This window comes from Macaca thibetana, chromosome 7 (assembly GCF_024542745.1).
Source record: "Macaca thibetana thibetana isolate TM-01 chromosome 7, ASM2454274v1, whole genome shotgun sequence".
Taxonomy (NCBI): Eukaryota; Metazoa; Chordata; class Mammalia; order Primates; family Cercopithecidae; genus Macaca; species Macaca thibetana.
The window spans coordinates 47,555,181-47,581,985 of NC_065584.1; the positions used below are offsets into that span (position 1 = coordinate 47,555,181).

The window sequence follows — 26,805 nt, forward strand, 5'->3', positions numbered from 1 at the left end:
CTCTGTCGCCCAGGCTGGAGTACAGTGGCCTGATCTCTGCTCACTGCAAGCTCCGCCTCCCGGGTTCACGCCATTCTCCTGGCTCAGCCTCCCAAGTAGCTGGGACTACAGGCGCCCACCACCGTGACTGGCTAATTTTTTGTATTTTTAGTAGAGACAGGGTTTCACCGTGTTAGCCAGGATGGTCTCGATCTCCTGACCCCATGATCCGCCCGCCTCGGCCTCCCAAAGTGCTGGGATTACAGGTGTGAGCCATCGCGCCCAGCTGAAATCTTATTTTCATCATTTCAAAGCAAGTGTTTCATTATACTGGCAACTGACTTCTGGAAAGGTAAGTTTCAGAATGTAATATGCACTTCCTAATTTACTGCCTAATGGATAACTAAATGAATAAATGAGTGATAGCATTTTGATGACTTTCCTCCCCACATGCATACTTCACAGCATTATTTTAATCTAATCATTAAAGTAAAAGGCTCATTCACCAGAATGTAAGTTCCATCAGGGAAGGAATTTTTGTCTGTTCTATCCATTGTTGTATTTACAGCTCATAAGCTGGTATATAGTGAGTGCAATTGTTTTTAAATGAATAAATGAATGCTTTGGTGGGAGTGAAAAGGAAGACGAAAATTCTCCAGTAGTTTGTGTGATTCTGTGAGATGGTAGACAACGGTAATGATGGTTTTGTATCAACTTGGGTGAGATAAGGAAATTGGTGCTTTTACAATATGGTACAAATTTTTCTGTACCTAATCAACAAAAGGCAACAATATTTTTCTTTTCCTATTTGAATTAGATTTCTCTTTAATTACTCATCACTGTTGATTAATATAATAGGTTACTGATACTCTACAGAAATACAACACACCAGCTGCTGCTCCCTTTGGCAAAGTTCAGGGGTTTTGTTTGTTTGTCGGGAACAGGATCTTGCTCTGTCGCTCAGGCTGGAGTGCAGTGGCCCCATCAAGGCTCACTGCAGCCTCGATCTCCTGGGCTCAAGTGATCCTCCTGCCTCAGCCTTCTGAGTAGCTGGGACTACAGTTGCATGCCATCACATCTGCCTAATTTTTTACCGTTTTGTAGAGACAGTGTCTCACCATGTTGCCCAGGCTGGTCTCTAACTCGTGGGTTCAACTGATACTCCCACCTTAACCTCCCAAAGTGTTGGGATTACAGGTGTGGGCCACCATGTCCGGTGAAAGTTTAGGTTTCATTCCAAATATTTTGAGTAGGTAACTGACTTAGGCTTTTAAAAGAGAACTCTAGCCATTGAGTAGAAAATAGACATGGGGGAGGAGGAGTGGAGAGTGATAGTCGTGGTTCCAGTGAGGAGGCCATCGCAGTGATTAAGTGAAGAGGTGATGTTAGCTTGGACCAGGATAATGGCAGGATTTGAGATGTAGTCAATTAGAAGAGAAGCCTATTTAGAGCTAGAAATAGTAACTGGTTTATTTGACCATTTCAATCCCACAGGGGTATACATTTGAAACAGTTTTATTTTATTCTAGTTACTATTAAATCTTCCTTTCTTGTCCCTTTACAGTATTTCTGATAGGTGGCACAGTTATCTGATCATGTGCAAGCATTATAATGCCTGATCTAGCCTATTTCAATGTAAAACTTTATCTCAATTTTAATTTCATGTTCATCTCTTCTCTACACCCTACCCACACATGCTCACTCCCTATCTCCCATTGCTACCCATGCAGGCCAATTTTGGAATGGGAGAGGGGAGATGAAAAGGGACAAGTCACTTTTTTTTTCCTTTTTGAGACGAAGTCTCACTTTGTCGCCCAGACTAGAGTACAGTGGTATGATCATAACTCACTGCAGCCTCAATCTCCTGGGCTGAAGCCATCCTCATGCCTCTCCAGTGTCTGGGACTACAGGCACACACCACCTCGCTGGGCTAAGTTTTAAATTTTTTTGTACAGATGGGGACTTGCCATGTTGCCCAGGCTGGTCTCAAACTCCTAGGCTCAAGCAATCCTCCCAGCTTGGCTTCCCAAAGTGCTGGGATTGCAAGCGTGAGCTGCCGCGCCCGGCCTTCACTTTTATTTAAGTGGTTGTGTGATTAATTGCAAACCTCTCCACTTTGTTGATGCCTTCTGTGCAGCGGACATCCAAGTTCTTTGGTCTTTTGAGTGGTCATATGGAGGCTGTCAGAATGATTCCAATGAGACCTCCCTCTGCCTAGTTTTCTGCCAGGGGAGATCGGACCTCTTCTAATCCAACCTCTTCTAATCTCTCAGCTCCATCCCCATGGTCTTACTGTCTGGTTCCCTTTGTCATGCTGCCAGTCCCCTGATGTGGTGACATAAGTCTTGTTACCTCCCATCACTTTGGTCTCAGGGAGTTCTAGAGTCCTTGCCACACCCAGTAATGGTCTTACAGGCAGCCCCACTGTGGTCCCTCTCTCTGCTCTGCCATCTCACTTCTCCCTTCTCTTTTCCCTGTTGAAGTCTGTTGCCTGAGCAAGAGCTAATATCAGTCTCCTTTCTCAACAGTCTCCGTTCTCTCGGGTATCCCAATTCCTGTGAGCTTCCCTCCTTTGCATGAGGAAGGAGGAAAAAGCCACAGCCCTTCTCTGAGGCTGTTGATTCACTGCCTCATTTCCCATGACTCTTTCTGACATTTCCTTCTGGGACAGGTTAAAAATGGGAGAGGGAATCACTGGGGCCATGTTTAGGAGTGGCATGACAGGTTCTTTTCCTATGAATAAGTCTGAGGAGGTGTCTGGCTGTTTTTAGAATATGGATTGTGCAAGATGTATCTTTTTTCTCAGAGCTGGATTCTAGTGGCCAATTCTGAGGCCACAAGAAAATTTCCACTCAACATCTTATTAGGGATGATTCTGAGGTTTGGGGCTGCACAAATAGAGTATCATCTACTGAGATGGGAGAACACTGCAGGTAGAAACAGTTTGGAGGTAGGAATCATGAGTTCTGTTTTAGATATTTTAAGATTAGATGAGGATTAGGCAACTAGTAAGGATGTGAGTTTGGACCTGAGGGGAGAGGTCAGTGCCAGAAACACACTTTTGGGACTCAGGAGAGTACAGAGAATGCCAGCATATATTAATAGATAGAGGAGAAAGAGAAGGTCAAAGACTGTCCTGGGGTACTCCAAATTCAAAGGCCAGGAAAAGGAAAAGGAGAACCCAACAATGCAGACTAAGAAGGAACCAGCACCTATGAGCTAATGAAGTAGCATCGCTGTCTGGGGTACACACCTGGGGTTCATTGTCTCACGCCAAGGAAATCAAGGACACCGACACAAGAAGTGGGTTTAGGAGCTGAGGTTTAACAGGCAAAAGAAAGAGAAAGAACAGCTCTGCCTCTTGCAAGAGATAGGGACACCTGAATCAGACTTCCAGCCCACAGCTCAGTGCACCAGATTTTATAGACAGGCTTGAGGAGGCAGTGTCTGATTTACATAGGGCCCACAGATTGGTTGGACCAGATGTGACATTTACATAACACATGGGGAAGCTGGCTACTCCACCCTAATCTTACTATGCAAATGGGGTCTTCACCTGGCTGGTGCCATGTTTTCTCCTCCTTACTGTACACGTGGTTTGGCAAAGAGAAGGGAAGATGGAGCTGTCATTTTGATCATACCTAGTCCCAAGTCGCCTTTTCCTATTGACAGAACTGCTGGCATTCACCCATGCAGGCTTCCAGCTTGCTTGTCTATATCTGCAGCTTGATGTTACAGGCTGCTCTTTTTTAGAAAAGCAAATGATTTGGTGGCTGCTTTTCATTAAAAGGAAAACCTTACCGAGGACTTCCTTACCCTATCTGCCTAAATAATTTCTTTTTAACCTCTATATCAGTAAGAGGGACATCACTGGAAATGAAGTAAAAAGAGGGGTTTGAAAAATGGAAAACGGAAAATGGAAAAAGGAAATGACCAACTGTGTCGAATGCTGTTGAGAGGCTGAGTAAGATGAAGACTGACCACTGATCATTTAATATATCAAGATGGGGATCACTGGTGACAATAAGAAGAGTGGTTTCAGTGGAATAGTGGGGACAAAAGCCTGACAGGTGTAAGTTGAAGAGAGAATGAAGATGATGAAGTGGAAACAGTGCACATAGAAAACTCTTGAATTTCGATTTAAAGGGGCACAGAGAAAAATGAAACAATAACTGGAGGAGAATGTGGGGGATCAAAGAAATGTTTTTTCTTTAAGATGGAACATATTGTGCATGTTTTATACTGATGCAAATTTATAGAGGAAAAAATTTATGATGGAGGAGAGAAAATAACATGAGTAAAATTGCAATTATAATTAAGGTCAAAATTATAATAAAGCCATAATTATGATGATCTTTATAAAAGTAAAAAGCACTATATCATGTAGGACTCTTGGTTGCAAGTAATAGAAATTGAATTCAAACTAGTTGAAAAAAAAATCAGTTGAGTTAAAAAAAAAAGGAAAGAATTTATTGACACAAATATCAATTGGGAGAATACAGAATGGGTCATAAAACTAGGGGAGAAGCCTCAAAAACTAGGGATTTAACAGTGACCAAGCTCTCCTCATTCATCTTTCATGTCTGCTTCTGCTTTTCTTTGCATGTTGTTCTCATTCTTTCATAGTTCAAATGTGCCTCTTCCACCTGGTCAGTGAGTTTGGTCACATTTTCCCAAAGCAACAGAAAAATCTTCCCCAACAGCACTAGCCAGTGAGTCCTTGGAGGGATGCTGAATGGTTGGCTGGGCTCATGTGTCCATCCCAGAACTCATCGGTTAGACTAGGGGGATGAGCATTCTTTGGCCAGGTGTGGGTGACATATGCAGCCACTGGCTGACTAGTGCTTACACAGTTACTTCTTCCCTTGCATTTTTTAAAGTGCCCCTTACTGACAAATGCAACTCTTCTGTATATAGTCCATGCATTGCTTCCCAAAGAAAGACAACCTGAAGTCACTGGCATTCACCTTCAAGTCTGGTACCTCTTGTTGATGTACATTCCTTTGATGCAGATGTGGTCCAAACATATTTAAATATATTAAATAATACCTGTAAGAACCTCCAACACACACAATATCCAATGTTAGAGGGAAAAACAACTACAATGAGACCTCTCACTGATCCATGGCATAGTCATGTCTTGCGCTGCAGAGACAGGAAGGCCTCACTCCTTGACAGCAAATTGCCAATCTGGTTATGGTAAGCTCTGTACACCAGAAGGAACAAAGGTAAGGATTTATCTTCCCTTCCCTGCACTGTTATTGGAGCCAGTGAGGGATATGAGAACTGCCTCAGCAACTGTGCCATGTAGGCCCGAAGTTCTCTGACAACACAACTCTCTTACCAGGCAGTCCACTCTGTTTCCTGGGAACCCTGTGATTGGTGAGGGATGCTGATGAGGGAAAGGGTGCAGACCTGGCCTAGCTAAGGGAGTGTTTCCTGGAGACACAGGGGGAGACATTACACAGCGGGCACAGCCTGTCATGTGTGCTTTTCAGCAAAACTCCATTTAAAAAAAACAATTTTTTTTTTTAATTCCCTCAATCCATCTGCCCAAGGACAACTATCCAGGACATCCTCTTTGCTACATGCCAGGTAATGAGTTTATCCACAGATTGTGTGAACAAGATGTATTGTTTCCTGGCTGCTTATACTTTCATCTCTCTCTTTACCCTTTTAAATAATGCTTTGCTTTTTTTTACTTGAATCTTCTCTTTCATATATATAAGTAAGCTGAAGAACTGTAGTTACTTGAGTGAGAATAACTAACTTTCTGAAGTATTATTTTTTGAGACAGGCTCTTGCTCTGTTTCCCAGGCTAGAGTGCAGTGGCACAATCGTAGCTCACCACAGCCTCAACCTCCTGGGCTCCTGTGATCCTCCTGCCTTAGCCTCCAGAGTAGCTGGGACTACACATGTGTGCTACCATGCCTGGCTAATTTTTCTGATTTTTAATGGAGATGAGATCTTGCCATGTTGTCCAGGCTGGTCTCAAATTTATGAGCTCAAGTGATCCTCCCACGTCTGCCTCCCAAAGTGCTGGGATTAGAGGTGTGCGCCACCATGCCCAACTTAAGTATTATTTTTGACACTAGTGAAAACTTTTAAAAGTTCCCACACTCCTAGGAAAGATTTACAGCCAGTATACAAGATCAACCACCAGAAATGATTTTAAATCTACTTAATCAGTCAACAACTCACCTCTGCAAGCATGCTTCTGGAAGCCATCCCAGCAGCGACAACCCCTTGCTTGTGAAAGCAAACCAGCTGGGAATGGACTGCTTCAATGAACATACCACTGAGTGCCAACGAATCTACTAAAGTCTCACTCAAGTAACTACAGTTCTTCAGCTGACACTGACCTACTCTGCCAGTCACCAAACTCCATGCTTCTGCAGAACCGTATTAAGATCAGTTCCCTGATCTGCTTAGAGAGACTGGGCCTGGTCAGCATAGCTCTCCCTTATATAACCAAGCAATAAATTCAGCTTTATTTTTTGTTTATTGCGATGGTCTGAATGGTGTTCCCCTGAAATTAATATGTTGAAGTTTTAACTCCTAGTACCTCAGAATGAGACTGTATTTGGGGATGAGGTTGTTAAAGAGGTGGTTAAGGTAAAACAAGGTCATGTCAGTGGGCCGTGATCCAATATGATTGATGATGTCCTTATAAGAAGAGGAGATTAGGACAGAGATGCACACAGATAAAAGACTATAAGAAGACAGGAGGAAGACGGCCATCCACTATAGCAGGACGAGCCACAGACAAAACTCCTTAGATATTGGGTTAAAGAAGGAAGGAGCTTTATTCAGCCGGGAGCTTCCGCAGACTTGTGTCTCAAAAGCCAAGCTCCCCGAGACAGAAATTCCTGCCTCTTTTAAGGGCTTACAACTCTAAGGGGGTCTATGTGAGGGTCATGATCGATTGAGCAAGCATGGGGTACAGGACTGGGGCTGCATGCACTGGTAATCAAGACAGAACAGGACAGAACAGAACAGAACAGAAAAGAAAATTTTGCAATGCTTCTTCACACAATGCCTGGAATCTATGGATGATACAAGCAGCTAGGTCAGGGGTTGATTTTTAACACCAGGATGGAGGTGCTGCGCTGGGCTATCTGACTATTGATCTTATTTTTGCCTTTCTGTAACTTTTGCTTCCTCTTTCTTTTTCTGAGGTATGACACAAGGAGAGAGGGGTGGTCTTCCGTACTTCAAGTCAAGGAGGAGGACCTTAGAGGAAACCAGCCCTGTCAGCACCTTGACCTTGAACTTCTAGCCTCCAGCACTGTGAGAAAATAAATTTCTGCTGTTTAAGCCACCCAGTCTGTGATACTTTGTTATGGCGGCCCTAGCAAATTAATATAGTAATGTTTATTTTGGATATTGAGGTCTCTAGACACTAGAAATCAACATCAAAATTCTTACCGAATGAGGGTAATGACCCTGGACTTTGCTTGAGCACTTCTGTCTCCGAGTAACAGGCCTCATTGCTGTGCTCGGGTTCCTGGCCCTCAGGTTAGTGGTTTTCACTTGGACCTCAGGGTGGGGGCAGAGGCAGGCCACGTCCTTAGGGTAGGGGGTTTACCTATGGAGGCACCAATACATTCCTTAATATTTCTCGTAAGCTAATTTGAGTGGGTCTCTGCCATTTGCAGTTGAGAGTACCGACTGATTAAGACATTAGTACCCAGAAGTAGAGTGCTAGAAATGAAAGATCCTAAAATGTGAACTGTTGTGTCAAGGTGGGGTAGGAGGCAGTGAGGCTCTCTCCATCTCCCTCCATCCCTGGGTGGGAAGTGGGCAGTCTTTATGATATGGTAATGAAGCAGCTCATTAAGATGTTATTGTAGTTTCTTTGGGATTCAGACCTGTACCTACTAAGGTGGAAGCTTCAGGGAATCCAGCAGAACAAAGTTAGGCTGCTCTGGTGTGAGAGGCAGTATCATATGGTGGTTTAAGAGCAAAGACTGAAATTGGACTACCTGGGTTCAAAGACCCTATCTCCTAGCTCTGTGACCTAGGGCAAGTTACTTAATCACAATTAAGCTTCCTCATCAGGGAAATGGGAATTAAAATAGTACCTAACTAACTGGATTATTGTGAGGATTAAGGGATTTAATATATATAAAGCACTTAGAATAGGCCTGGCACTTAGAAAGCATATGGACAGGTTAACTCCTGTTGTGTTGGTTACTTCTTGTGGCTCCTGCCAAGATCCTACTAGAAAGAGATGAACCTTGGTCTTAGCTGGGAACAGCATACAGCTTTGTTAAAACAGATCATGCTCCTCACTGCTCTCATGCACCATCTCAGCAGACAGCAATCCAAGACTGCTTAGGGTTCGGAATTACAAAACCAAACTCCCCACTAAGGCTAAATTTGGTCTGAACAAAAGTAAGGGCAAGGCAAAGAGAATAGACATTAGACAGGGACCTGAAAGGATCCAGAAATGGGACTTTACATCCCACAGAGGAAACAGGTAAGGTGCTTCCATACAGTGACAGAGAATAGACCAGTGGCTGCCTAGGGAAAAGGTAGAGGAGGGGTGGATTTCAAAGGGTCATCCCATTTGGGGGTGACGGAAATGTTTACCTTGATTGTGGTGATGGTTTCACAGGTGTATATATTGACAAACTCATCAAATTGTATACCTTAAATATGTGCAGTTTCTTGTACTCGAATCATACTTTAGTAAAGGTATAAACAAGAGAGAGCCAGAGGTAGAAGCTGCAATATCTTCTGTGACCTATCCTTGGGAGTCACACACTCATCATTTCTGCAGCATTCTACTGGTTGCAGTGACCAACCCTGATACAACATGGGAGGGAAATACATGGTGGTTTGCACACAAAAGGTGAGCATTTGTGGATCCATCTGGGGGATTTCTGGCCATCCCTCTATGTAGAGAGAACAATATGTACAAGGCCTTGAGGTGGGCTGGCATTCCAGAAAGCCTTAACTGATTACTCACCTCTGCTGAAAAGTTGACTGTTACTTGGGGCAATGGCTTTTTTGTTTTTTGGTTTTGTTTGTTTGTTTGTTTGTTTTGTTTTGTTTTGAGACAGGGTCTTGCTCTGTTGCCTAGGCTGGAGTGCAGTGGCACCGTCAGTCTCGGCTCACTGCAACCTCTGCCTTCCAGGCAGTCTCAAGCGATCCTCCCACTTCAGCCTCGGTGCAATGTATTTTAACACATCATCTGTCACATCTTCCAAAATTTGAGTCCCAGGTTCTCCAGAACCTCAAGGGGTTAGTTAGACTAACCACTTTCAATGCCTAAGTCTTCTAATATGTCAAGTTCTCCTCTGACCTTACGCTTTGGTTTATAAAGAGTGAAATTATGAGAAGTGTCAGCATGTTTGCAAGTTGATGGGATGGAGTATGATTTAACAAGCAAGAAAGAATCTTGTTTTCCTTAAATCTGAGAGCATAAATTTCTGTTCACTCTGATTATCTCCAAGGCTGGTTCTGGCTGGAGAGGGGAGAAAAAAGAGAAAGAGAGAAAAGCATTGAGCAGTTTTAGAATTTTAAGAAAATATTCGCATATTTTAAGAAATTTAACCTAATTTTTTTAACTTTTTACTTTAAAATGATTATAGATTCACAGGAAGTTGCCAAGATGGAATAGATGTGTACCCTGTACCCCGTTCCCCCCACTAGTAATTTTACTTAATTTTAAAACAATAACAGAACCAGGGGATTGGTATTGGCAAAATCCACAGACCTCATTCAACTTTCACCAGCTTTGCATGTACTCATGTGTGTATGAGTGTTTGAAGTTCTAGATTCGAATAACCACCACTACTAAATCATATACCAAGGTATATAAAGGGAAGTTTGAAACACGGCATTTAAGGGAGAGAGAGAGTGAGAGCCATAAACTGCTTATGTTTAAGAGTCTCAAGATATTGTGGAAATTGGCTAATCTAAACAAACAATCGCACTGATATGGGGAACTGCTTGTGGTGAATAGTGGAGTGAGATATTCTTATTGAGGGATCCCATGAGATTACTAAAGATAAGAAAATAACTTATATTTTCTTATAAATAAGACTCTAGGTAAGACCTTGTCTGCCTGAAGAATATCAGAAAACTAGACAATGACCTGAATGCTTGTACCTGGGGTATAGCCAGGCAGGTGTAAGCCGGAGCGTGTGGTGGGAGGCAGCTAATAGATTGCAGAGCTCCTCCTCTCCACTGTGGCCAGCCAGGTTGCAGGATTTCTGAGTAAGGGTGTTGTGAGTTTTGGGGGCAGGGCAATTCTTTGTTGGGTATGTCTTTACATAGTGCCCAGACCTTTAGCACTCTGATGGCACCCTGGCTAGCTGGCACTATGGCAACTGTTCATCCAACACATTTCCAAAAGCATCTAAGGGATGTGAAAACACCCTCAATCAAAAACTACAAACCCCTTCTTGTTCTTGAGGAAAAATATTCCCTCCCTAGACTTCCTTGGTTCCTGTTTCCACTCACAGCTTCCACTCACTTTTTCTTTTTCCCCCACCCAGGGACTGCCAATCTTGGAGGATCTGGATTTTTAAAGTTATTTTTGTGTAATTCTTTTGTTATGGAAGGTGGCAATTGCTTACGCACAGCTGCCTTCATCTTAGCTGACCTGAATGGGCCTTAGCTGCCATGAATAGGCCTGAGCCCAGACCATCAAAAGTGGCCATTACTAAAAGGAGGGAAGGCAGGGTACCATTCTATTACATCTGCAATTAAAAATGAAGGTTACCAGTTATAGAAAGACTTTGGGACCCCTTGGCTGTGACTTTATTCAAAGCATTTTAATAATACTCAGAGAAGACTGACATATTTAATGCTAGCAACTCTCATTTTAACATTGACTTCAGAACTTCAAGGAGGTTTTAAAAAATTGAATTTTAATTTTTAATTTTTGTGGGTACATAGTAGGTCTATATATTTATGGAGTATGTGAGATACTTTGATACAGGTATACAATGTGTAATAATCACTCATGGTAAATGGGGTATCCATCCCCTCAAGCATTTATCCTTTGTGTTACAAGCAATCCAATTTTACTCTTCTGGTTATTTTAAAACATACAACTAAATTATTATTGACTATAGGCAACCCATTGTGCTATCAAATATGAGGTCTTATTCATTCTTTCTAACTATAATTGTACCCATTAACCATCTCCAGTTTCCCCCAACCCTCTCACTACTCTTCTCAGCCTCTGGTAACTATCCTTCTACTCTCTCTGAAGGAGGTTTAAATTTCAAGGAAAGGAGAATTCAACCAATGTGGGCTTATTGTTTCTCATGTCAACACTAAGCTATGTATTGCAGACTCTTCAAAAGGAGCATCAGATTTGCTACTCTATTTCAAGGATTCTAAAGTTCTATTGCAACAATAATATATTAACCCCAAAAATAATTAAAAAACAATATCAGACATAGTTCAGAAGTAATTGTGGAAAGAGCTGAGATTAGGGTAGAGATGACTGTGAGTCCAGATAACTCCAAAAAGCTTTTTAGAGAAGGATGAGGGTGGGGAGGTTTATAATAGGATTAAAAAAAGAGAAGGAAGAGCTGTTTAAGGAAATTTGATTACTGCAAGTAACATTCTTCAAAACATTTGAAGAAAAACAAAAGTTTGGCACGCCAAGACTGGAAAAAGAAAACAACATTGGGGAAGGAAGTCACAGCTTCTTTTATTTCCATGACTGTTTTAAAGTCATATTTAGTTTCAGCCAAGGAACAGCCTTTGACATCAGAGCATACAAGGTATTCTAGGACATAAAGAGGATGAAAGTTCTACTGCATCAACGTCCAGAACTTTCTCCATTTGGTCACAGGTCGTTCTCATACATGGCCTAGTATCTATGCACTCTAACTGGGTCCCTCTGAGGCTTGTGAATGGAAAGCCCTCTTGCTTTCAAATGCTTGAAAACAAGAAAGATGCTACTGTTAATGCCTTAAACACATGTAGGTATTTAGTGGGAAGTAATGAAATGTTTTGAAGCTCATTTCAAACGGAAATTAATCAAGAACAGTAGTTTACTCTTTTGTGTATTAGAGTAGGCAAGACCTTGGTATTTTCATTACGTTCTCTGTTTTCATTTGCTGTTTATATTAGGATGTGAATCATGGCTTGGGTAAGGGGAGGATTTGGTACCAAGCTAGGCTTTGGTTGCCAAACAGACACTTTAGCTGAGAGTAAGTTTGTGTGTGGTCAGAATCAGGTTGTAAGGTACCAACACAGCACATGGCTTCAGTCTTTTTTTCTCTAATTGTAAAAGGTCCTTGTCCCCATGGAGGGACCATTGCCTTGACTTGTGGGGTCTTGAGTGATAGCCACACTCTTCAGCACTCTCTCGACCTCATGAAAAGATACTGAAACTTGAAAAGGGAATGTTCTTTCTGAATAGGAATGGAGAAGAGGGGCCAGGCAAGAATGATTCTTTGTCTCCTGGCTGTTGCTAGTTTTCCTGTACAGAGAGGAAATAATGTAGTATATAATATGTAGCTTATGTTTGAATCAGCTTTTTAAAAAATACTGGAATTTTATTTGTTTATTTTTGGTAGAGACAGGGTTTCCCAATGTTGCCCAGGCTGGTCTTGGAAACCTGAATTCAAGCAATCTGCCTGCCCCGCTGGGTGTGGCGCAAGAGGGCGGGCAGCCCCAGGGAGGCGAGTGCGGCCGCGAGTGCTGAGCCCGGGGCGCCCGAGCGGCTCCTCCTCCCGGCCTGCTCCCTGGGCAGAGCCGGGGCGGTGCCGCTCTGGGCTGGCCGAAAGAGTGGCGCTGCGATCCCGCAGGGCAGCGACGCGACTCTGGTGCGGGCTGTCTTCTTCCCCCGGAGCTGGGCGTGCGCGGCCACGATGAACTGGGAGCTGCTGCTCTGGCTGCTGGCGCTGTGCGCGTTGCTCCTGCTAGTGGTGCAGCTGCTGCGCTTCCTGCGGGCTGACGGCGACCTGACGCTACTATGGGCCGAGTGGCAGGGACGACGCCCAGGTGAGGAACTGCCAAAGCCGCTCCCGACTGGGAGGCCGGGCTCGGAGCTGCCGAGGCGTGTCCGGGTCTCCGGGGGTTCCGCGGTGATCCCGGGTCCTTTGAGGGTTGCGTGGAGCTTCCCGAAGGCCTGGCTGCGCCTTACGCTGGGCTGCGGGTTGGGGAGGAGGACGCGAGGGCTGAAAAGCCCCTTTGTCTTCTGTCCTGGTCGGAAGATGGCACGGACTTGCCATTCAGGCTAGGAAACCTCTCCAGGGAGTGCCAAACTATAAGAGAGCACTGGAGTCGGCGGGGCCCCTGAGGACTCTGACATCCTACTCAGGACTCAAAGGATTCTAGTGTTGCCTCAGAGGACGATACTTTGAGAACAGTGAGCGTCCCCCTGCGTTTGTAAGGGAACCTCCTTTGTAAGTACTTGAAGCCCCGTCATTCTACTACCTGAAGTTGTCTAGCCTCCACTTCTCACTCCTGCTGTTTTGAAATAAAATCTGAGATAATCCGAAGTCACTCACCTACCTACTTATTGGGATGAAAGTTGAACACTAGAAAGAATTGAAATGGCAGTTTGCTGGAGTGAGATCATTGTTGGCATACTGCCCATCTCACTTTATCTGTGTCTTGCTTCGTATTTGACATTGTGTTTGTTTGCTATATGTAGGCTCTGTGCTCAGCGCTTTATACCCATAACCTTTAACGTTTCCAACTCTTACAAGGTAGGCATTATTAGTCTTATTTTCCAGATAGGGAAACTGATGTTCAGAGAAATTAAATGACCTACCAAAAGCTAGGCTTTGGATCCTTAAGGACTTGGGGAAGTGGGGTTTCCCTAGACCAAGTTTCTGGTATAAAAATACTCAAAGCATGTTACAAAGTTTGCTTGGAAGAGATAGTAGCTCAAAAGAAAGATTATGTTGTGGGGGCACTATGAGTTGGGCGTTGAGGGGGGTGATATTTATCCCAAGGTGAGAATTGGTTCTTGTGGACCAAAAAAAAAAAAAAAAAAAAAAAAAAAAAAAAATCTGATACAGTGGTTTGTGCCCCTCCAAAGCTTAACCCCACCCGAGAAAATGTTATTCCTTAGTATTTCATTTTTCTGGTTGGGTTTTCTTGGGTATAGCCTGTGCAGCACTAACATTGAGTTCACGAAAAATACACAACATAGACGCGAGAGCAGTGCTAAGAAACTATGGCAAGTGATTGGGCTTTCTCCTTTTAAAGCCGGAATCCCAAATACTGAACAACTTCATTAACCAAGGGCTTTCTCTTGGTTGATTGTTCCATCCCAGTGGGGGAATATGTGTGCCTATTGGCTGCCATTGGCTGCCTTGCAGACGTTGTTTGTGTTTGATCCTTAGTGCTTTTGTGTTCACTTGGACTTGGAGAATTAAATGAAAATAGATTATATTTTATAATTTAATCCTACAAAAAATATTCAACCTATCAAATTATGTCAAGTGCTAAAAAGGAAAATTGTTGACAACATCTGAATGAATATCTCTAAGCTACTAAAAGTTATTTTCTTATATTAAGGAAAAGTTAAAAGTTAAGATCACTGACAATTTTAAGAAATTCATTTAATATTTTCGGTTATCTTTTGCTGGAAAAGAACAGTTTGAAGGATTTTAAATTTAATTACATTGTTATTATGTAGTTATATAATTTGCAAATTTGCACATGTAGTTTGATAAATTGCTATTTATCTAAGTAAATAAGTTACATAAAAGTTATTTAGCAAAAATCTGGTGTGGAGGCATGTACCTGCAATCCCAACTACTCTGGAGGCTAAGGTGGGAGGGTCATTTGAGTCCAGGAGTTCAAGACCAGCCTGGACAGCATAGTGAGACACTGTGTAAAAAACCATAAAAATGTTTTTCAGCAAATACAGTTATAAAGTTAGGTGTTAATAACTTTTAAATTTTAATTTAACGTTTAACTTAATCTTAAAATTTAGTCATATGCTTATTAACCAAGGAGTAAGCTTTTTTTCTTTTTCTTTTTTTTTTGAGACACAGTCTTGCTCTGTTGGCCAGGCTGGAGTGTAGTGGTGTGATCTTGGCTCACTGCAACCTCTGTCTCCTGAGTTCAAGTGATTCTCCTGCTTCAGCCTCCCTAGTAGCTGGGATTACAGGTACATACCACCACGTCTGGCTAAGTTTTGTATTTTTAGTAGAGCTGGGTTTTCGCCATGTTGGCCAGGCTGAAACCCCTGACCTCAGGTGATCCACCCCATTCGGCCTCCCAAAGTGTTGGGAACACAGGCATTAGCCACCATGCCTGGCAGAAGTAAACTTTACAGAACTCCTTTTATGTATAAAGCACAGATATATGTACAGTACATAAATGATATACAGTATATCTGTGGAATTAACATTTCACAGGAGAGTTTTAGGGAAAAAAAATGTCTAAAAAGATTCCTGGTGGAGGTAGGGAGTGAGAAAGAAGAAAAGATTAAAGGAAAATTGAAATAGACTCAGATTCCCAAAACAGCTCAGACTGGAGAGATGGGCAGACTCTATCAAGATGGAAAAAGAAAAAAAAAATTATCCTTCTTGACTTCTCTGTAGGTTTATTATTTTTTGTCCCTTAAAAAAATAGCACACTTACGTAATACAAAAGTAAAAAATACAAAAAGATATATAGTAAAAAGTAAAGAGCTTTCTCTGACCCTTGTGCCCTAGCTACCTAGTATGCCTCTCTGGAGGCAGCCACCATTTCCTGCCTCTGCTGGATTAGTCTAGAGAAATTCTGTGCATTTCCAAGCATGTATCTCACATGGTGATATATATATATTTTAATAGAGAGACAAGGTCTTGCTTTGTCACCCAGCCTGAAGTGCTGTGGCATGATCATAGCTCACTGCAGCCTCAAACTCCTGGGATCAGGCAATTCTCCCACCTCAGCCTCCCCAGTAGCTAGGACTACAGGTACAAACCACCACACCTGGATATTTTTAAACTTTTTGTAGAAACAGGCTCTCACTATGTTCCAGGCTGGTCTTGAACTCCTGGCCTCAAGTGATCCTTCTGCCTTGGCCTCTCAAAGTGCTAGGATAACAGATGTGAACCATCAAGCCCAGCCACACACGGCGAAATTTAAGGGTGACTAATTTTAGACATTAAAATGGTCCAGAAAAATCCATGGCAGAAGTCTAGAGGAGGAAAAATTTCAGCAGCAGCACATGTGAGCAAAACTCGTTTTTGTTAACAGTAACCTCAATAGGAGTCAGCTGTGAAGTGGCTGCCAGAAAAGATTAGGCAACCTTGGGTTGCGCTTGTAGGCTTCAGTGTCTGAAGCAACAGCTGCAAACAACAGAAGTCTCCTGACTAGCTGCTTGTATGTGCCAGCCTCTGTGCTGGGCACTGGGGACACTGCAGTGACTGAATCAGCCACAGTCCAGGCCCTCATAGACCCTACCCCTTCTGGGGGACAAGGGAAGTGATTTTTTGTCATCTCATCCTGCTCTGCACTGTCCAGACCCTACCGAATCATGTGTCCTGCCCTAGCCAGTACCCTTTAATAAACAGGAACATTGACCAACTAGCATTGGTGCAGGTGGGCGTGAGCAGAAGAGCGAGGAAACCTGATACCATGTCATGTAAGGGAAGGTGGAGAAATTGTATAGGTTTATTTAGCCTTAGAGGAGTAAGAGATGAAAGGACTTAGGGAAGACATAATGGTTGTCTTCCCTAACAACTGTGAGGGATTGTTATTTGGAAGACAGGTTTGATTTCTTTTCTTTTCTTCCCTAAAGAGCTTTTTGTAAAACAAGACAGCAGAATTGCAACACAATTTAAGTGTCTGTGTAGGTCACAAAAGAGATGCAAAATGTTTGCAGTATGATTAGTATGTATTCATATAGTGAGTCATTCTTACACCTATACGTAAGATACTTCCATAAATTAAAAGTAGCCCAGCTCTAATAACCATAAGCTATATTAGTGGATCCCTTTTCCTAATATAACATTTAAGTATTCCTTCTGATATTGATTCCTTTAACAAATGGAGTCTACAAACTGAATTTTTAAAAATTGTTAAAGGTGACAAACTCTTTAAACGGAGTCGTTCAGTTTACAGAAAATTCTGGGAGAACAAGCAGGATAAAACTGAGCAAGATTTTCAATAAGTATGCATCTGAAACTCTCCCATTTTTCACAATTCTGATACTAATACATTCTTAAGGAATTTTGCAAAAGTTAATCTGCTGACGAGAAATAAACCTTAAGACCAAACTCTTTGTAACTGTTCTCTTCCAGATGTGGTATATTAAGATTAGTCAAAGTTGGCCAGGTGTGGTGGCTCATGCTTGTAATCCCAGCACTTTGGGAGGCTGAGGTGGGCAAATCGCTAGAGCTCACAAGTTCGAGATCAGCCTGGGCAACCTGGCAAAACCCCATATCTACAAAAAAATACACACACAAAAAATTAGCCGGGCGTGATGGTGCACGCCTGTAGTCCCAGCTACTTGGGAGGCTGAGGTGGGACGTTGGCTTGAGCCTGAGCCGTGGAGGTTGCAGGGAGCCAAGATCATGCCACTGCACTCCAGCTTGGGTGACAGAGCCAGACCTTGTCCCCTCCCCACCTCCCCCCCACGCCCCCCAACCCCCGCCAAAAAAAAGCTTAGTTGAGCTTAGTCTACTCTCATTTATTTCCCAAAAGATCTACTCTGTGCCAGAGATAACACAAATCTGGAGTGAAAATATTTGGAGTTGGTTACTAGTATTTTACCAAGTACTTTTCTACCCTATTTCTATTTTCCCTTAAGCTTTTCTATTTTAAACACACACGACCATAATTTATATCTCTTCAGATACCAAGTAGGTAATTTTGTAAAGAAAAGATTTTTTTTTTTTTTTTTTTTTTTAAAGATAGAGTCTTGCTTTGTTGCCCAGGCTGGAGTGCAGTGGCACTATCTCGGCTCACTGCAACCTCCACCTCCTAGAGGTTCAAGCAATTCTCCCTGCCTCAGCCTCCCAAGTAGCTGGGATTATAGGCGCCCACCACCATGCCCAGCTAATTTTTGTATTTTTAGTAGAGACGGGGTTTCGCCATGTTGGCCAGGCTGGTCTTGAACTCCTGACCTCAGGTGATCCTCCTGCCTCGGCCTGCCAATGTGCTGGGATTACAGGCGTGAGCCACTGCACCCGGCCAAAAAGAAGTTTTTGACAACAAAAAATTATCTTCCCAGATTGACAATTCAGTTTCAATGAAAAATCTTCATTTTTATAGCCTCTTTTTGTTTTCAATAGATTAAAGAGAAACCAGCAATTCTATCTTAGTATTAAATATCACAAATGAGAAGCCCTAGCTGAGAAAATGTCTTCATTTGGTTAAGTTTCAACAATTAAAGTTCAGGTTACTCTCAGAGATGATTAAGTATTAAAATTGCTTTTACAAATGTGAAACCAATTTTTCCCTAGGGGAGGGGAGATAGGAAGGAAGAAGCCAGTGGAGAAGGGGCCCAAGAAGACGGATAGGGTACATGAAGCTGTACAGTCAGTACCTGATTTGGGTCACTTTTTCACAGTGTGATGGTTATTTTCTTGTATATCTTACTAAGCCTGTAATAAAAGACAGGGCTAAACCCACAAATCAGAGCAAATTTTAAAAACATTCATCTTTAAGATTCATAAATGTGTGCTATTCTAAATCACGTCTCCAATACATCTGCACATTCTCATAGACTAACAGAATACACAAACTTATGGAAGTCTCCCGTTACGCTATGAATGTTGCCTACATCTGACATTAGCTTTATAAATATTCAATGGAACCACAAACAAAGGTACTATCACTTTTGAAATCTGTCCAATATATAAAGAAAGATCAGCCGCAATTCCATAAAACAGAAGGGCTTCAATTCTATATTTCTTTTGCTTTTTGTGTCAGTTGTTTGAAAAACACTAGAAGCTGACATGAAATTTTCTGTGTATTGTCCAAGAACTTGGTTTTCTGATGTTAGCTTGAGATTTTCTTCCATAACTGCATCTCCTCTGACAGAGAGATCTTCAAGTGTATGTTGGAGTTCCAACACTTGATTAATAAGCTGTGTTTTTTCCTCCAGTTCCAAATGATTTTCAGCATCAAGTGCATCCATGTCAATATTCGTCATCTTGGGTAACAAACTTCTGGGCCTTGGATACAAAATCCTTGATGAATGTTTGAGGCGCTGGGAGAGGGAGGGATGGGGAGGATGCCTCAGGCCAGACACTTGGACCCACCGACACCAGAAGTTTGACTTCTTCTTTGTCAAACCACAAGGCAGGATTACTGCACACTGCTACCAGTTGATAGCATTTACAAGCTTATCACATTAGTATAAAATAGATCCCTTGAATGATTAGACTTCCCCAAAAAAGGAACTGAAGCTTCAGAGATAATTAGCTTCCTCATCCTGTGAGGGAATTAGAGATGGGTCAAGGGCTTGAGAAGAGAATTCTCAAACTGGAGTGGGAGTTGCACTGTCACTTTCCTTTCAACTCTAAGAATCTACTTTCAGGGGCTCTTAAAGGGAGACCATTATGTATACCAGATTCTGTGGAATCGGGAAACAAATGGTGCTAAATAAAAAAGTTTCTTTAGGGTGGGAGGAAGAGGCCAGAACTGTGATTGCATTAAAGGTTTACACCATCAGCTTTAAATATTTGCTTAGTTGTGTAAACATCAAGAAGTCTTTGTTAGCTTGAGGCTGGTTAGTAAATCCTGTGTTTCTAAAAAAAATGATATTCACTTTAGAGTCTGATGATTGCAGAACTTGGGAACAACAAGTAGTCAATAAATGAATAAATGATTATCTGAATAGATGTTATATTGTTCTTCATAAAGTCCTATAGGAAGGTTGCCCAATTGTGTCTTTTACGAAAGCACATTATATGACAGGAAAGCATTGTAGCCCAGACATAGTATTTGGGATGTTTCCATCCTTTGTTAAGATTTTTTTTTTTTTTTTTTTTTTTTTTTGAGACAGAGTCTCACTCTGTCACCCATGCTGGAGTGCAGTGGAGCAATCTTGGCTCACTGCAACATCTGCCTCCCAGGTTCAAGTGATTCTCGCACCTCAGTCTCCTGAGTAGTTGGGATTACAGGGATGCGTCACCACACCTGGCTAATTTTTGTATTTTTTGTAGAGAACAGGTTTCATCATGTTGGCCAGGCTGGTCTCGAACTCCTGGCCTCAAGTGATCTGCCTGCCTTGGCCTCCAGGCAAGTGCTGGGATTACAGGTGTGAGCCAACGTACCTGGCCTTAGTTGAGATATTTACATGAAACCTTTTTCCTAAGGACAAGTGGTATTTTCTTGAATGTCTAAGAAACAGTTGGGCTTTAAATTATTGATCATATTTAAATGTATATCATGAAATAGTGGACAGTGTGGGCTTTGGAGCTAGATATACCTGGGCTTATATCCCGGCTCTGCCAGGATTCTTGGGTGTTTGTTTATTCAGTAGTTATTTATGGAGCCTTTTCAATATTCCAGTCCTTGCTAGGCACTGAGGCCACACCAATGAACAAGGAAGACAAGGTCCTACCCTTAATGGAATCTACTGACTAGTGGGGACAAATTAATCTCTGTAAACCTCAGTTACCTTTTCTGTAAAACTGAGATAATAATACATTTTCATACAGTTCTGGTGAGGCTTTTAATAGATAATGTGTTAAGTACATAGGAAGTAATGTAAAAATGTTAAGCCATTAGAATTTGTAACCCCATTTCCCTGGCTGGAGAAGTTAGGAGACATAGGTTATTAAGTGACTGTTCTATGTTTTGCTGTAGCGAAGTCCATCTATTAAAAAACTTGAGCAATAATTATAATTGATGTTTATTAAACACTGAGTATGTACTGGATATATCCTGCCCTGAGTGCTTTCTATGTTTTAACTCATTTCTCAACAATCACGTGAAGGATGTGTTCTTATTCATTACATTTTCAGTTGTGGAAAATTAAGGCACCGAGTTCTCACCTGGGAACATTTCAGTGCTGTGTGTGTTGGAGCTGGCATTTGAACCCTGGCAGTCTCCAGGGATGGTACTGTTAACATCACAGTTAGGATTTAGAGCTGTTTAAAACACTACAATCATTTCCTGATTTTAACTTTTCTGATCTAAAATCAGAAATGTAATGTTAAGTGATACCTTGTTTAATATTTTTGATAAATAACATCTATTTTATTAAATAAGGTACACAGGAACTTTGCATAACAGTGACTTTACGAGTTCAGAGAGACACTGAATATCATCTCCTGCAGTGCTAACAAGTTTTTCATTGGAGAAAAGAATAAACCATTTGTCATTGCTTTAGTACTGTAACATTTTTAGTTGTTAAGAGGAACATAATTGGAGAAGCAGAGTACAATATTTCATCTCTCTGTAATATGCATTTGTTCTTGGGTGAATTACTATATTCTCCTAAGATGAAAGCTCAGGCATCTGGGGAGCATTTTTACAAAATGACCTTGAGCTGATAGGCATCAGGCATGATTGGCAAATGGGGAAAATATTACTTTAAAAATCTAGGATGTTTCCATCAACAGCACAGAACTTGGTATATTTAGATTCTTCATCAACCTCCATTGCAAAATATTAGAATAATATAATTAAAAACTGGAGGGGACCTTCAGCCATCATCTAATCTGAATGGCTCATTTAATGGCTAAGGAAAGTGAGTCCAGGCAGTGATTTCCTGTTTAGTTAGCCTGTTTATCTTATCTATCATATTTATCTTATCTGTTTGTCATAAATAGAGCCTTGGGGTGAAAACATGGGGTTACAAGGCTTACCTTGAAGTAAAGTCTGGAAAAGTTATGGAGGTTCTGTAGTCTAGGAATACTATGTTGATAACTGTTATTAGTATGATTTGTATTAATGCTTTTTTTTAGTTAAGGAGACGCTTTCTTAGAATAGTTCAAATTTTAAGCTCCATACATCATGCCTTCATATTTAGTGGTATTGTTTAAGGCTTTCTTTTCTTTTCTTTTTTCTAATCTTTGATTTATGATTGTAATTCATTGCTTATTTTCTTCCTTCCATTGTCATTCCTTCCATAGAATGGGAGCTGACTGATATGGTGGTGTGGGTGACTGGAGCCTCGAGTGGAATTGGTGAGGAGCTGGCTTACCAGTTGTCTAAACTAGGAGTTTCTCTTGTGCTGTCAGCCAGAAGAGTGCACGAGCTGGAAAGGGTGAAAAGAAGATGTCTAGGTAAGCAGATCTGAAATAGCAGAGGTGCTTCCTAGAAATAAATCAGAATCCAAACTCAAATACAGTTTTGGGACTTTTAGAGAGGAGTGAGATTGCCCCCTGGCTCCAGATGCTCTAAGTGCTTCGTCTCAGATCCTCTCCTTTTTGTCTTAATTGGCTGCCCTTGCCTTTTCTTCTTTTCTGCCACCTTTCTATGGTTTTTTTGCACTGACTCTTGGCATTAGGGAGTGACCAACAATTGTATCTAATGCTGGTGGATTTTTAGTGACCAAGTGACTTAGATTTTTGTCTTAGAGAAAAAACAGTTGCGTTCTTATCCATGACATAGATGTATCTGATCATAGAAAGTAGGAAGAATCCTTACTCATTTTATTAATGTATCAGATATTAAAATCATATGGGATAAGACTTTTATTATATAGGATAAAAGAACAGGAATGGAATTAGGTTTAAAAAATAGAACTTGAGGTAATACTTTCGTGTTCACATAAAGGGCAACAGTGTTAATATTTTTGTTTGAGTTTTGGTGTAGTTATGTTCACTTTTTTCTTTTTGAGATGGAGTCTCACTTTGTTGCCCAGGCTGTAGTACAATGGTGTGATCTTGGCTCATTGCAACTTCCGCCTCGCGGGTTCAAGTGTTTCTTGTGTCTCAGCCTCCTAAGTAGCTGGGACCACAGATGTGCACCACCACACCCAGCTAATTTTTGTATTTTTAGTGGAGACGGGGTTTCGCCATGTTGGCCATGCTTGTCTCGACCTCCTAACCTCAGGTGATCTGCCTGCCTCGGCCTCTCAAAATGCTGGGATCACAGGTGTGAGCCACCGCGCCCAGCCATTATGTTCACATTGAAAGCAACCTCAAGTTATTATTTTTCATGCAACATTTATTAATAGTACCTAAGTTATTTTTTTCATAGAACAGGAAAGTTATTATTTTTCATGGACCATTTATTAATAGTACCTAAACTGAGATAATTTTGAATTTTCCAACAGACCATTTTTTGGGCCATCTCTCTACCTGTCATTCTTTTAAATATTTAATTGCTGATCAAGCTAATCACCCAGAAATGAGAGTTAGTTGCCACAGTAGTGCTCAGCAGGGCCATGGGCCTCTTTCATGATACTTCTTTCAAAGGCCTCTTGTGTTTTTGCACTGGGCCACTTCTTTTAGTAGTTGTTCCTCTGCTGCTGTGACTTGCAAGTCCTGTACTGGTGGAGTAGATGAACCAGGTCAGCATTTCTTACCTGGCACAAGGCTGTTTCCTTTTATCTTGCAGATCTGTAGTGCCCACTTTTTCATTTAATACGGTTGATGTTTCACAATTAACTCTTTTGCCCATGAAGTCTTTTTACCTCTTGTATTTTCTATATTTGCTTGTTTTTCTTACTGATGTTACTTGTATTTCAAAGTTAGAGTCCAGGAAAATTAGTTTCAGTTGTTCTTTTCATGAACAGAAAGAGCCAATCACAACTCAGCAGCATGTTTCTTGGATGGGAATTTCAGGCATGTGTCCTTTTCCCTGTTTACTTCCAGGAATCCTTAGCCTCTGGAGAGAAGCTTCTATATGTCATTTGACTGTAGGACTCTAAGCTTCTTACTGATTTTAAGCACAAATAGCTGTTTTGGGTGTAGAAGAGCAACTCATCTTTGTGAGCCTATTACAAAACAAAGGTACCTCTGTACTTCTAAAGAAATTGCTCCAAATTTTTGCTCTTTTCTAGTTTGTAGTTTGTAGTATAATCTTGATTTCTGCCAGAAATCAAGTTGTAAAGTTAGACTGCATATTCAAGTTGCCATTCTACTTCCTGTGAGGCCAGCCAGCATTTTGTCTGGTAAGACATCATCATTTAACCACTAGTCCTCTTCCTGACCACTGAGAGGAACTCTCACAGGGCCACCCGGAAATGAGTTTGTTGCAGGGTGGATGTTAGTGGAGTAGCAAGGAGCTTGATTGAACTATGGCATGACTTCCACACAAATTTTTGTCTTTATTTAGAGAATGGCAATTTAAAAGAAAAAGATGTACTTGTTTTGCCTCTTGACCTGACCGACACCGGTTCCCATGAAGCGGCTACCGAAGCTGTTCTCCAGGAGTTTGGTAGAGTAAGTAGCATCTTATATTGATACAGTCTTGCTTTGAAGTAACTGCAGAAGAGATTCCCATCCGTGGTGCTGTCATACAAAGGGCTTTAGGCAAGTGGGGTCCATGCAGTGAGATCGGGCCCATGAGTTGGGCCCCTTAATCTCTGAGTCTTTGGCGTTATGGAATTAGTACTTTTCATGTCTTAACAAGTACAAATTCCTCCATGTAGAACAAAAGAAGCTAAAAATTCACAGCTGCTTTTATTTATTTATTTATTTTGAGATGAAGTCTTGCTCTGTCACCCAGGCTGGATTGCAGTAGTGTGATATTGACTCACTGCAATCTCCTCCTCCCGGGTTTAAGTGATTCTCCTGCCTCAGCCTCCTGAGTAGCTGGGATTGCAGGTGTGCACCATCACGCCCAGCTAATTTTGGTATTTTTTAGTAGAGACAGGGTTTTCCCATGTTGGTCAGGCTGGTCTTGAACTCCTGACCTCATGATCCACCCTCCTTGGCCTCCCAAAGTGCAGGGATTACAGGCTACTGCGCCTGGCTGGCTGCTTTTATTTATTTTTATGACAATTATTAACTTTCATAAAAAGTCACCTAAAATGGGAATTTAATTCCACAGGTAAATTCGGGGTTTTATCTTTTTAATTTCTGACTTCTGGAAATATACCATTGTTCCATTGATTCTTCAAGTTAACAATATAACCAACCATCTATAGGAATTCCATCAGTCTATCCACAGGACATCCCCCAAACACCCCTTTTCTGATTTTATTTAACTAGATCGACATTCTGGTCAACAATGGTGGAATATCCCAGCGTTCTTTGTGCATGGATACCAGCTTGGATGTCTACAGAAAGCTAATAGAGCTTAACTACTTAGGGACGGTGTCCTTGACAAAATGTGTTCTGCCTCACATGATCGAGAGGAAGCAAGGAAAGATTGTTACTGTGAATAGCATCCTCGGTATCATATCTGCACCTCTTTCCACTGGATACTGTGCTAGCAAGCATGCTCTCCGGGTAAGGCTGCTCAAACTCAACTCTGATAGAACTGACTTAAATGTGTATGTGGGGGATATGGCCATCACTGTGTGAGGTCCTTGGAGCTGGGAAGTGATGTGGGGAGACAGAGAGACCCAAGGAGACCTTTGGTAGAGGACACCCACAGTAGATGCTAAAAAAGACTTGATCCACACATGCCTCTAACTTGTTGAACAAATAAATATGTATCAAGCACTGCATTGTGCCATGCAGTACAACAGACCCTGGGGATATAAAGATAGTAAGATGGGGTCTCTGCCCTGAAAAAGTGTATCATCTAGTTAACATGTCACTCTTCACCTTGTCCTTATTCCTACCACATCTTCATGGAAAATTGGGGGTCCACTTCTCCTTTCGTCTACATATACTTCAGGATGTACTTTTTCCTCCCCATTTCTGTGACTTCTTTTCTTTGCCCCTTGTAGTTGGTGTGTGTTTTGCCTGGTCTAATTATATACGCATGTCAGAAATAGGTACTTCCCACAGGATGATTAGTCCTGGTCTCATATCCTTACTGGGAAAAATTTTGACTGTATTCACTCTGGTTTCATTGGAAGAAGAAAATCTAGTCAAGGCAGAGGCAAGGAGAAAAGCTTGATTTGGACTGCGTAAGTTATAAGGTATAAATATTAGAAATGGATGAATTGTTAATGGTGGCTTAAGACTGGATATAAAGAAATTATAAGGCCAATAAGAAAAGAATGATTAAAGAAGACACAAAATCTATATTTAATGCTGTTGAAGTCAGTTTAAGTAGAATGTTTCACTGTTGGAATAATGAGATGCAATAGCTACATGGTTATCATGGTTTCATGCAAATTTGAAGCTTTGATTCTTTAGGACATCTTTTTTTTTCTGCAGCAAAGTGCAGACAACTGCAGACAGTGATGAAGCAGAATGCTACACTGATGATTTCCTCATATTTAGTAACAGGCATCAGTCACTTCCTGGAGAGCAGTTGGGCAAGCCTTAGGCAGGCAGATGGGGGAGGGTGGCCACCCATCTGTTTGGCACCATGTATCTCATAAGATATGCCGGATGCTTTCAGTAAACACAGATGAGCTGTCTGGCCTGCCCTGCAACACTCATTATTTTATTACTGGATTTGATCCTATGATAAAATGTGGCAGGTTGAGACTGTAGTTACCAGGAAACTCTTTTTGAAGAGCACATTTCCTTCTCAGATTCTCAGTAAGCTACAGAATTAACTTGTTTATCATTGAAAAGTTTACACACGATGCTAGATGTGATTTCAAACAAGGAGAGGTTTTAGTGTTTGATGTATTGGCTTGCTTGGTGTCCTCTCTCCTCTTTTGCTACAGAGAGGCAGAAGGTTAAAGTTATGGAAGTTTTCCATTAATTTACCAAGGGTTTTTTTTTTTTTTTTTGGTTCATCTCTGAGTCAGGCACTGTATTGGTCTCTGATTGTAAACCCTCATAGCCCCTCTGTTTGTTGGGGTCAGCATTCAGGGCTGATAGCGGTTTAACATTTTTGGATCATATACAGATGTACTGTGGG

General features: G+C 41.6%; 2 protein-coding genes across 3 annotated transcripts in view; one reads left to right on the forward strand and one right to left on the reverse strand.

The window, feature by feature from the left end:
* Nucleotides 1-26,805, forward strand: part of DHRS7 (dehydrogenase/reductase 7) — a 977,513-nt gene that overhangs the window by 944,513 nt on the left and 6,195 nt on the right. Inside the window, exons 2-5 of one of the 2 annotated variants that reach the window (XM_050797811.1) lie at nt 12,663-12,957; nt 21,996-22,148; nt 24,148-24,254; nt 25,026-25,265. In XM_050797811.1, coding sequence (XP_050653768.1) covers nt 12,825-12,957; nt 21,996-22,148; nt 24,148-24,254; nt 25,026-25,265 — 633 coding nt within the window. In that variant the 5' untranslated portion in view covers nt 12,663-12,824. Of the gene's footprint in view, nt 1-12,662; nt 12,958-13,014; nt 13,362-21,995; nt 22,149-24,147; nt 24,255-25,025; nt 25,266-26,805 lie in introns of those variants that run through there. The other variant, XM_050797810.1, reaches the window with a different exon arrangement.
* On the reverse strand, nt 18,743-19,248 carry LOC126958224 (short coiled-coil protein B-like). Its single transcript, XM_050796395.1, has one exon. It carries the CDS (start codon nt 19,061-19,063, stop codon nt 18,743-18,745), a length of 321 nt encoding a protein of 106 aa, XP_050652352.1. The 5' UTR covers nt 19,064-19,248.